The 12,384-nt window shown below is 53.6% G+C and overlaps 1 protein-coding gene across 3 annotated transcripts in view; it reads left to right on the forward strand.

The window, feature by feature from the left end:
- The first annotated feature begins 172 nt into the window (after nt 1-172).
- Nucleotides 173-12,384, forward strand: part of ELF5 (E74 like ETS transcription factor 5) — a 36,005-nt gene continuing 23,793 nt past the window's right edge. Inside the window, exons 1-2 of one of the 3 annotated variants that reach the window (XM_008269623.5) lie at nt 173-306; nt 7,062-7,186. In XM_008269623.5, the coding sequence (XP_008267845.1) occupies nt 7,066-7,186 (121 nt within the window). In that variant the 5' untranslated portion in view covers nt 173-306; nt 7,062-7,065. The other 2 variants (XM_008269618.5, XM_089327466.1) reach the window with 2 other exon arrangements.

The raw sequence follows: 12,384 nt of genomic DNA on the forward strand, positions 1-12,384 counted from the left end.
TGAGGTCCGGTTGTTTACTGAGTGCCCTGGGCCAGGGGTTGGCGAGCCTGGCACAAAAGCAGGATAAAGGTAAACCTTCTGCATCTGAGAGCCAGTCCCCCCTCCGAGGAGCCGTGTCACACTGTATGTCGCCGTCATCAAAGGGGCTGTGCATAAACCTGAAAAACCAAACGGACCTGTCTGTAGGTGTCACTTATATCACAAGGCTACAGGTGCCTTTATTTCCACTGTACGCTGGTGCTGGGAGCGCCTGCCTCCTCTTGTCTTGCAAGCCTTCCCTGTGGACCTAGCCAGCGCTGTCCTCACGTAAGCAGCTTTTCTTTGCTCTCTTGGAGGAATTAGAAGGGGTAGCAGGGCTCCGAGGCTCACCCTGGGGCCTGGGGCTCTCTGTCTGTCGGTGTCCGGCGTCCAACTGCAGAGCCGGGCCCTCCACAGGGAGCGCCAGGGCCTCCAGGGCGCTGTCTCCCTCGGATTTTACTGCTCACCTGAGACAGACACCTGTGCGTCTCCAGGCTGTGTGGCCGCCCACCAGTTCCTCATCAGCTCCCGGCAACCTCTGGAGGGAGCCCAGGGGAGCCTTCTAAGAGACAGTGCGGGCCCTCATCCGAGCTTCAGCAAGGGAAGCTGCATTTTACAAGGAAAAATATCCCGCTTCAAGGCAAGCCCACCCCGCCCCCGGCCCCTTCCCTCCCTTCTACCCCTATTGACGGGCTCGCCCCACCCCCAAACACAGAACTGCTTTACTGTAGTTTGGTGGTGGGGGGTTTAGGAATTCATCGGCACGAAATAGCTTAAAAGGAACTCCATCTGCCCTCACCCACCCCCTTAGAATAGCATACTTCCAGAAAAGCAGTGGTTAGGGTTTTTCCAGCACCTTCTCGCCTTGGGAAAGACTCTGCAGTTGGTTGGGGGGGGGGGGGGGGGCTTGTGGCGTCGCCCCCTGCTGGCAGCAACTGGGAACTGCTAATGGAAGCCAGGCACCTGCGTTGGGACTGATGTGCTGTGGGTTAGCACAACTTCTCGTTTTTACAGCCTTAGAAAGGCTCGATGATTTAAGAAGATGGCTTCGAGTTTGAGTTTAAAGACCCAGCGAAGGGTCGGTTCCCTGTAGGAATGAAAGCTTGATGCTTTTGCTGTGCTGTGTTTTTCCACGATCCAAGGTTTGCTCGGCAGGAGTTTGCCTGTCTGCTTTTCTCACACAAGTCACTTTTGAGCTACACTGGCGATGGCAGATTCTTTTTTTCTGGGGCAGGAACGAACATAGGTATTTCTCCCAGTCCTCTGCATGTATTCATAACATTAGTTATAATTTTATGAAATCCTCGGGACATTCGGAGGACTGCCTGTTGAAGTTCCCGTTTACAGACCAGGAGACCTAAGCTCCTAGAGGGTCAGGAAGGTGTTTAGTAGAGGGAAAAAAAAAAAAACAAACAAACATTTCAGCAGGCTGAGTCATCAGAAATGTGCCCCAGGTCGCCAAGGCAGGATTTAGCCCCCAATATGTTAAATCCAAAACAGGGGGCTTAGCACTGACGGCCACAGCCCTCCCCAGGATGCACCTGCTATGGGCCACTGCAGCGCCTTCAGAGAAGCAGGCCAAGCCAAGCAAACAAGCAAGCTGTGAAGCAAACTCGGGGCAAACGAGCACCGGCTTGACGTCAGCTCTCAACTGCCTTGGTTTCTCCCCAAAGAGCAAACACTTGAGCGCCCAACCCGCAATGCTTCCTTAGCAGCGAGTGGTGAAACAGCCAGCCACGTTTCCTCCGTGCGCCCCTTCTCCTCTGGGAAACTGACCCTGCCCTGGCCAGCGAGGGCCCGACACCCAGTGGGTGTTGCTGAAGACGTGAGAGAGAGAGAGAATAAAACACTGAGCGTCCCAGTGATACTGCCCAGGTATTGGGCTGGGTTGGACCCTTTGTAGCCCCCTTTTCCCAGGCTCTGCTCTCTCACGGCCTCATTCCGCCCAGAGATGTTTTGATACATAAACAGCCAATATGCGGATGCTTAATTGGGTAGATTTTTGGTCACATGCCCAGAGCAAAGTTGATGATCCCTGCCAGGCTCGGGGAGGAATTTTCCTCCTCTGGCAAACTGGCCAAGGCTGGGTGGTTTGCTCCTTCCCCTCTCCCTGGAAGGCTGAGCAGTGGGGCCTGGCTGCTCAGATCATGACCATCGCACCTGTCAGTGCTTCCTGCGGCTTGTGTCAGGGCGAGAGGCTCACGGGCCCGTCCCCCTGACTGGGCGGCCCTCTGTGTGTGTGTTAGCCCCAAGAAGCATCAGGAAGCCACTGGAAGCATCCGGGGACCTCAGCTTCCATGCTATCGCTGTCGCACTCTCAAAGGTACCTGCAGCCGACCCTGCTCGTGCGTGGAGGGGAACTCACCGGATCCCTACTCTTGGCGTTATTGGTTTTTTAAATCTTTTCCTACATTGTCCTAGGCCATTAGAATGGCAACTAATTGGAAACTAATTCCAAGAGCCGTGGGTCTGAGGGTGGGCAGTGAGTGAGGGCCTAGAGTGTTTAAGGCACCTGCTCCCCAACTGTTGGGAGATTTCTCTGCCTTTCGAGGGCAGAAAGTAATGGGCCTCCGAGGGAAGACAGAAGAAGAAAGCAGAGGACTTTTTCAGAGCGAACGGTGTAGTCTGTGTTTGTCGTGGTTGGATTTGACTCCGATCTGGTGAGTTTGCTTGGCCACAAGTATCTAAATCTACTCGACGTATGTTGTAGATGTGTATGTGTGACAGGGAGTGCTGGCCCTATGGGGAGGGCTGCCCAGGGCTAGGGCGGACCTAGGAACCGTCTCCTCGGTGTCTGTATTCAGTAGGCGAAGCAGCCCACTCCTCTCATTCCCACACTCCCTCTCGCCCTGCATTAGAGAAATGGTGACGAGCTAAAATGCCCCATTCTTGCAAGGACTTTGGAGGGTCCAAACAAGAGGGGCTTGGGTACGAGCAGTGGTCATTCCCAAGTGTGCGTGCCCAGTGTGTGCTGGCAGAGGGGTGCAGGGCTCTGTAACACCCCCTCCTACCTCCTTCCGCAAGAGCATTTTCCCAAAAAGATACGTTTTCGAAAAAAAAAAAAAAAAGGGCAAGAAATCATTCCAGAAGGAAAAGAGGCTGTTGTACACCCGAGAGGGCCCTGAAAGAACACTGAGCGAATATTGCTGGCCGTGGAAGGCGTCGCCAGGGAGTCAGACCCGGCAGAGTGCAGAGCCCTGGGGAGGGTACAGGCCGTGAGGGGACCGGGGTAAGGAGGCCCGAGCAGCAGTGGGGAAAGGAGGCAAATACGCCGTTGCTCAAAGCACTCCTAGCACTGGTGCGATCACAGTGGTAAAACACCAGATGGCTACTGAGAGAGAAGTTAAGGCATCAAGAGGCGGTCTCACTCCTGGATTTGTGCCCCTGGACTCCTCACGGACGATGGAGACCCGGGCTGGTGTCTGTTTCCATCCTCTCCTTTCTCCGATCCCAGTCACATCGGGAACCCGCGTGCTCTTCTTTGTCTTCTGTGCTTCTGGCCTAGAGAAGGGGTTTTAAAGATGTATGTTTCTTTGAAAGGCAGAGTGGTGGGTGGGGGGAGAAAGAGAGAGAGAGGCAGACAGAGAGACAGAGAGATCTTCCATCTGCAGGTTCACTCCCCAAATGGCCTCAACAGCCAGGGCTGGGCCAGGCTGAAGCCAGGAGCCCAGAACCCCAACCAAGTCTCCCACTTGGGTGGGTGGCAGGGGCCCAAGCACTTGGGCCATCTTCTGCAGCTTTCTGAGGTACATTAGCAGGTTGCTGGATTGGAAGCGGAGCAGCCAAGGCTCAAACCAGTGCTCCCATATGGGATGCAGCCATCGTAAGTGGCCACTTAACCCTCAGCACCACAGCACCAGCCACAGAAATGCGATATTTTTATCTTTAGTTCTCACTTATAGAAATTTTCCTAAAATCCAGTCCAGAAAACAGATGTGGCTTTTGGGCTCCAAGGGTTCTTCCCTCCCTCAAAACTTCCCACCCCATCCCTCTCCAGCCTGGGCCCAGCCCCTGTCTGCACAGGAGATAAAAAGCAGCCAATCCATGGGAAAATCTGCACCCAAACCACGCAGGCTTGACTTCGGGTAGTCAGGCTCCCCGGGGAGATGCAAGGCCACGATAAGCTGCTGGACACGTTAACCCTCTCTGGGCTTCCTAGCAGAGTCTTGGGGATGCCGGGGTGATGGACCAGAAAGGGTACCAGTGTGCGAGAACCTACGCCCCGAGTGACCCTCCCACGCCTATTTGGCAGCGCTGCAGATTTGCAAACCTCCCTGGAGACTGGGTCTTTGGGAATCACGCGATCCCTGGCCCTCTTAGTTCGGAGGTTCTGTCTGCTATGTAAGTGAAATCTGGCTGGTGGCAACTGAGCTCGTCGCAAAGGAAGCAGACGGGCCAGAGCTGGAAAACAGGGGCCCTGCCTGCCACGGAGCTCCACCGGCCATCCAGTGGCTGAGTGAGCAAGAGACACCAATTCCCCAAGTGTAACTGGCCAGGCTAACTCCGGTATTGTACAACTTGTGGAACTCACTCCACTGGGACAGGTGGGGTGAATCTGGCCCTGGGGGTGGCAAACATTTTTCTCAAAGGGCCAGAGAGGGAATATTTTAGGATCTGCAGAACAAGAAGCAAAAGCGAGTGTTTTGGCCGGCGCCGCGGCTCACTAGGCTAATCCTCCACCTTGCGGCGCCGGCACACCGGGTTCTAGTCCCGGTCGGAGCACCGGATTCTGTCCCGGTTGCCCCTCTTTCAGGCCAGCTCTCTGCTGTGGCCAGGGAGTACAGTGGAGGATGGCCCAAGTGCTTGGGTCCTGCACCCCATGGGAGACCAGGATAAGTACCTGGCTCCTGCAAAATAAAAAAAAAAAAAAATCGAGTGTTTTGTGGGTACTTATTTAAAACGTTAAACCAGGGAGCGGGTATTTGGGGTAGTGGTTGACATGCCACTTGGGACACTTGCATTCTGTATCACAGTGCCTCTGTTTGAGTTCTCGCTTGGCTCCTGATTCCAGAATCCTGCTTCCACATCCTGGGGTGGCAGCAGGTGATGGCTCAAGTGGTCCCTGCCACCTGTGTGGGAAACCTGGCTTGACTTCCCAGCTCCTGGCTGTGACCCAGCCCAGCCCCGGCTGGTGTGGGCATCTGTAGAGTGAACCAGAGAATGGCTGGCAGGCCGAGTTTGGCCTATGGGTTGTACTTTGCTAATTCCTGATTTAGGTGGTACATGGATGAACAATTTTCCTTTAAATGCTCGTGTATTTATTTTTATGTAAGTCAGAATCCTGACTTTCCACTTATAGTGGTAGCAATATTTTCCTTTTAAATAAATGTATTTATGTTAAAACAAAAAGGGAGTTCATTTTAAAAAATCTTAAGTAAATAGTAGTTCTTGTGGTATTTAGATTGGGAGAAATTATCACAGTGGGAGGGAAATGACTAAGTTTGAGAAACACTGGACTAGAGCAGGGGGAAGCTCCCGGCATCTGAAATGCCAGGCTTTTACTATCCCAAGGCCTGGAATCTGTCTCTGCTCTGACTTTGCCAGCAGTGTGGTCTCAAAATGCTGTGACCCCGCCCCCCGCCAAGGTGGCAGGGACCCAGCGTATGCCGCACCCGACGTGGGTGGGTGTTTCCGCACACAAAGAGGTGGCATGCGGGGACGTGAGAAGCTTCAGGGGTGAGACCGGCGGGGGCTCCAGGCCCATTCTCTTCTGCTCTGTCAGCCCCCACCGCACACCTTCTCCTGGAAGCTTCCTCACCAGTGTGCGTGGGAGCAGAGCACAGAGTTGATTGGGGACTTTATAAACAGAGCTGAGCTGCCGCCCAGACTCTGCTCCCTGTCGCCTGTCACCTGTGTGTTTTTCCATTGGTTACTGGAAACTCAGGGCCCCATCCCTCACCTACAGAAACGGACCCCTGCCAGTCCCCAGGCCTCACAGTGGCTGTTTTGAGGGAGCCATGATCCATGACACCAAAGTAGCAAAGGACTTGGCATGCGCCCAAGGTGTGCTGTGTGCTCCAACTATCACAGGGCCACGCTCTCCTCCCCAGGGCGCTAGGGCCAGAGGTGCTACAGAATTCAGAATACAGAATACCTCTCCGGGTCTAGAATTGCCCAAACAATTTAATATTTCTGCAGTGTATCAGGCAAACATGCACCACATGGAATCAATACAACTATAGTTATGAAACTCCATCATGTATACAAGGTGGCTTCAAAACGTGGAAAATGTGCACCTGCTCTTAACTATCCTATGTGTCATCATCTCTCTGGAACACAGAGAGAAAGAGAGAGAGCTCCCATCTGCTAGTTCACTCTCCCAAATGCCTGCAGTGGCTGAGAATGGGTCAGGCCCAGGTCAAAAGCTGAAAGTACAAAGCAGGTCTCCCTCGTGGGTGGCAGGAGCCAACCACCCGAGCCATCCCTGCCGCCTCCCACATCTGCACCGGCCGGAAGCTGGAGTCGGGAGCGGCAGCCAGGCACCAGACCCAGTACTCTGCTGTGGAGTGTGGGCCTCTTGGCCACCAGGCTGAACAACCACTTGTGCCCATTACTTTCAATCCCAAGAACTTTTGTAAGCCCTTCACGTGTGGTTTTATATATGTGTACAAGGGCACTTCGAAAACGTCTTGGAAACAATGGAATTAACAGATGAATCTCCTTTTCATGGGAAATATTTTGAATTCCATGCCTCGTTTTATAAATAACAAACATTTTCCAGGAACTGTGTAAAGGCCCCTCTGATAGTCAAGCGTCCTTCAGATAGTTCATGGAAAAATGGAATCAAAAGATTATTTTGGTGCCAAAAAAAAAATTCTAAACCCCCAGTTTTCTCAGCTGTGAAATGGGGATAGATAGGATGTGGCTGGGACTCAATAGTGGTACGCGTGGAAACCCTGCAGCACTAAAACCACCAAGGGGTGAGCTGGGAGGGGGGGGTCCCTGTGTGGCCGGGCTTCCCCTCCCCCATGGCCTAGCACCCCCTCCCCCACAGCTGCTCTCCCCCTCCCCCACGGCTCCTCGTGATTCGCCCGATCTTCCAGGGTGATGCTGGACTCAGTGGCACACAGCTCCTTCCTGCCCAACACATCCTTCTGCGACCCGCTCATGTCGTGGACCGATCTGTTCAGCAACGAAGAGTATTACCCCGCCTTTGACCATCAGACAGGTGAGCACCGCTGGCGGGCCCCAGGGGCGGGAAGCTGGGACGGGCTTGGGCTAGAGGTGGCACTGGCCTGGGGGAGCGGGGGCGGGGGTCTGAAGTGTTCAGATCAGAGGGCAGAGGGCAGCCTCCTGCAGGAAGCAGGGCACTGGCATCCTGGCCCTGACATCCTCCCCTCCCCCCAGCTCTGTGGCCTGGGTGGGGAGGGGTCTCAGCCAACCACTCTGAGCCTGGTGTTTGCTAACAGGCAAAATGAAAGCGATAAAGCCAAAGTCTTGTGATGTTTAAACAATGCAGTGGAAAGAAAGCCCTTAGCCAGCGGCCTGGTGGGCTGAGCGTGCTTGATCCTCCCGGTGTGAGCTAATACCTGCTCAACCCGAGCTGTGCCAAGCGCCCATCCCACCCTGACAGAGGCCCTGGAAGAAAGGAACAATTGTTATTCCCATTCTATAGATGAAGAAACTGAGGCACAGGGCGACTAAGTGACTTGCCCAGCGTTTCACAGTCAGTGAAGTTCCATGCAAGTTGGACATCTGCACCTGCTCTTACCTATCCTACGTGGTCATCTTATAAATGATGTCATGCTGTAGTTATTGATACTACATTATTCTCTGAGCTTTTTAAAAAAAGATTTTTTATTTATTTACTTGAGAGGCAAAGTTACAGACAGAGAAAGGGAGAGACAGAGAGAGAGGTCTTCCATCTGCTTGTTCACTCCCCAAATGGCTGCAATGGCTGGAACTGGGCCAATCCAAAGCTAGAAGCCAGGAGCTTCCTCCAGGTCTTCCATGCAGGTGTAAGAGCCCAAGCACTTGGGTCATCCTCTGCTACTTTCCCAGGCACATTAGCAGAGAGCTGGTTTGGAAGAGGGGCAGCTGGGACATGAACCGGCACCTATATGGTATGCCAGCCCTGCAGGCAGAGGCTTAGCCTACTATGCCACAACACGGGCCCCTATTCTCTGGGCTTCTATTTCCCTATTCAGCAAACAAGAATGATGAGAGCTATTGCAAGAATTAAGGAGGGAAAGGGTGTAAAATACACAACCTGGCCCAAAGCAAGTGCTCAGTAAAAATGAGCTCTGTCACTGTCCCCGCACCTCCCTCTCACCCCTCCCCCCTTTCTCAGCCCAGTTTTCCCCACCTGAAAAGGAAGCATGGAGTCTCATGCAAATCCCATGCCACTGAGCTTTGCCCCAGAAAGCCTCCAAGGGCCTCTGGCCTCAAGGCACTCGGGTGAGTGCACAGCACAGCAGACCTGGCTGGCGGCTGGCGGCTGGTGGCTGGTGGCTGGCTGCGCAGGTGCACACCCCACAGGCAGTGAGGCGAGCACTAATCAAGCTGTCAGTCCTCACTGGCTCTTAACTCTGTGCGCCCCAGCCTAGAGGAGTCAGAACGTGGCATACAGAGGCAGGTAGTGGCCAGGAGAGGCCAAGTCTCCAAAGATACTGCAAAACGTCCACCACCTCCAGGAAGCCCTCGCTCCATGGCCAGAAGCCAAGGCAGCGGGCACAGACCCAAGGCCTGTCCCTGTGTGGAACAGTCCTTCCCTCCCTACACACACACACAATCTCTGGCTCTCACCTGTAAGGCCAGGGTGATTGCATTTGAACTTGAACCATACAGATACAGAATACAGTTCTTCTTGGAGTCTAAGAAAGGCCTCTTTTCCCAGAAAGGTGATGAGAAATGTTTTCCATCTCCTTCCCTCAAAGTTCACAAAGTTAAATCTAAAAGAGGAAAACAAGGACTTCCAAGTCCCTGTCTTTCCCTGTGTGTCCCACAATGGTGGGGCCCAAGCTCCAAGTCCTCTTCAGCCTCACCCAAGGCCAGCCCTCAGATACCCAGCCCTGCCATCACGGGAGCCCCTTCTCCCTGCCTGTTCTGCTGGGAGGCAGCTGGGGTAGCAGTGGGGGTGGGGTAGCTTCGACCACCTGCTCGTGCAGTGCCCCAGTGATCATCAGGAGCTCGGAATTTGAAGCCTGGAGTCGCAAACGTGAAATCTGGCGTTGACACTTAGTGGCTGCACCATCCTAACATCCCCTCGTGCCCCAGCTTTCTCATCTGTAAAATGGGGTTAATCACAACACCTGCCTTAGAGAGTTGTCAGGGGACATGGCCGGGCACACGCCCAGCACACACACCTGTGTACAGAAGGGAAGGTTCGTCTCAGCTGGGATGCTAAAGTTGCGGAGGTGGGTGGCAGTGATGGTTAGCAATCCCCTCAGTGGCCTTCATGCCACTGAAGTGTATGCTTTAAAAGGATTAACATGGCACGTTGGATGTATGTGTATTTTACCATAACAAAAAGCCTAGCTGGTGGGATTGCCAGTGTGGCTTGAACCTGACCGAGTCTTAGATACGCAGGCACAGCTTCCTGCTGTCCGAGGCACCTGTGTTTCCATCAGCACAATGAGCGGTTGGACCAGGCCATTGCTAGGTTTCCTTCCAGAAGCTTCTCCGATTCCAGCATCAGGAAACAGCAAAAACACAGCCTTTCCCTCCTCCCACCATTGAGAGAAGATGAGTAGGTGTGAGGCCCATGAACAGGAAGTAGCTCTCAGGAGTGGCCCGGGTTCCTTATGTTCCCCAAGGGTGGTGCCAGGCTTTCTGGGATTCTGACACAGCTGACCTGTGACCTCCCCGGGGTCAAACATGCATGGAAAGCTGACCTCTCTCAGAGCTGCCTGGGCACCCAGCGAGCCCCCGAGTCCCCCGCTGGCAGGAAACATCCCCCAGGGCGCCTTCAGTCGCTTTCTGACAAGGACAGTGCCACCCACGGAGGTGACACCTCAGTCTGACTTTTTACAGAAGTGTTCTCTGCCACGGAAGTGTCAGGGGACAACCAGGTCTGCCCCGGGCCACTTTTCTGCAGACTTCTGGTCTCCAGTGGCCAGAGAGCCCTGAGACGTCTCTCCCAAGGTCATCATTTTTTAAAAAGATTTATTTTATTTGTTTGAAAGGCCAAGTTGGGAGGGAGGTGGGGTGTTTTTGATCTCCTAGTTCACTCCCCAGATGGTTGCAACAGCCAGGGCTGCACCGATCCAAAGCCAGGAGCCAGGAGCTTCTTCTGAGTCTCCCACACAGGTGCAAGGGCCTGAGCACTTGGGCCATCTTCCACTGCTGTCCCAGGCCCATTAGTAGGGAGCTATATCAGAAGTGGAGCAGCTGAACCAGTGCCTATATGGGATGCAGGCACTGCAGACGGCTTTACCCACTACGCCACAGTGTCAGCCCCTCCCAAGGTCATCTTGAATTCAGAACTGACCATAAAGATTAACCCAAGATTCCCTTTGGGTCTAGGTTCAAGGTTGGCCCTGAAGCTTGCTGGCCAAGTGAGCACCGCAGGTATTTTAAGATACATTTTCCTGGGGGCTGGCACTGTGGCAGAGCAGGTAAAGCCACCATCTGCAGCCCCGGCATCCCATATGGGTGCCGGTTCAAGTCCCGGCTGCTCCACTTTCAATTCAGCTCTCTGCTATGGCCTGGGAAAGCAGTAGAAGATGGCCCAAGTCCTTAGGCCCCTGCACCTGCATGGGAGACCCAGAGGAAACTCTGGCTCCTGGCCTCAGATGGGACCAGCTCTGGCCATTACGGACATTTGGGGAGTGAACAAGTGGATAGAAGACCTCTCTCTCTCTCTCTCTCTCTCTCTCTGCCTTTCAAATAAATAAATATATCTTTATTAAAAAAAAAAAAAAAAAAAACAGATACATTGTCCTTTGCTGAGAGTCTGCACCTGCCAGAGTTGGGAGGATGGAAGGAACGGTGCTGAGCAGGGCACCGGGCACTTGCCACCCATCACCATGGCCAGGAACAGCTCACAGCTCCCAGGGAGGAACGGAGATGGCCTTCCCTCCCCTCTCTCATTTTCCATTCCAAAAGGCAGCACCATGGTCGGAGCCTCAGCCTGCGCAGTTCAGGAGCTGTCCCGGCCTGGACACTTTGAGCCAAGGGGGCGGGGGGGCAAGGTCTGAGGCTCAGCGGATTCAGGAACAGGGGGCGCTTTCACAAACTCCCAAACGGTGTGAGCAGGGTGCAGCTGGGACCCGCTCACTCCTCGCAGCGGGACTTCCGCTTGGCTATGCTGTGCGCTGCCAAGTGCATAGACGCTGATTTGCAAAATGCTCCAGCATTTTACGAACTCACCTTGGCCTCAGCTCCTGCTTCTGCAAAATAAGGAATCAGGAATATTGGAAAATAAGTCCAAGAGCCGAGGGCGTTTTTCAAAGATTCTCCCACGGAGCTCTTGGAGCCTACCCTCCTCGAGGTGTTGACCATCCTGGCCTGGCTGCTTTCCCAAAACACCACCCCACCCCTCCCAGCGCCCACACAGCTCCCTCCAGAGTGGAGGGCAGCTGTCAGCGCTCAGGGCCTCTTCCGCTGGGGAATCTTGCTTTCTGTCCGCTGCAGAGGTGCCTGGATTGGCGCGATTTGGGTTTCCAAGGGAAGGTCCCCTAGGCACCACCATTGAAGGGAGCTTGGGTGACGGTTAAGGATACCGACCAGACCCCAGCACTCCCCTCTCTCAAGCAGGGTCTGAAGACAGTGTAGCGTGGTGGTGATTAGGGCACGGCTGTAGGCGCTAGAACACACCTACACGGTCTACCCCAAGATCTGCACTTACACACTGTGTGACGCCGAAAAGGAGCACCGCCTTGTGCCTTATTGTCTTGATCTGTAAAGTGGGCAGTGTGGTCCAGGGCCTCATAGCATTGCGTTGAGGGAAACAAGAGGGGAGACAAGCATTTAGCACAGTGACCAGCACATACTGGGGGCTCACTAAATGGGTTGGCTATCATTCCACAATTCCTAAGAATGCAATCGTTACACAATCAGCAGTAACTAATAACAATGGTTACAAGATTTTACTTGAAAAGTTTTTTTTTAAAAGGGGGGGGTGGTTTTATTACTATTTATTACTATTTATTACTATTCAGAAAACCAAGGAGAGCAGCATTTCGTTCCCACGCGAGCGTCTCTGAGCAAGATTCATGTTCTAGATAGAGACGTTGGAGGTCAGATATAAAGGAGAGAGTCTAAGAATTCCTTTTTTAAAAAATTATTTATTTATTTGAAAGAGAGAATTACAAAGACAGAGTGGGAGACAGACAATCTTCCATCCACTGGTTCACTCCCCAGATGGCTGCAGTGGCCAGCACTGGTCCAGGCTGCAGCCAGGAGCCAGGAGTTGCATCCGGGTCT

Source organism: Oryctolagus cuniculus, chromosome 1 (assembly GCF_051225735.1).
Source record: "Oryctolagus cuniculus isolate XC-2025 breed Fujian yellow rabbit chromosome 1, ASM5122573v1, whole genome shotgun sequence".
Classification (NCBI taxonomy): Eukaryota; Metazoa; Chordata; class Mammalia; order Lagomorpha; family Leporidae; genus Oryctolagus; species Oryctolagus cuniculus.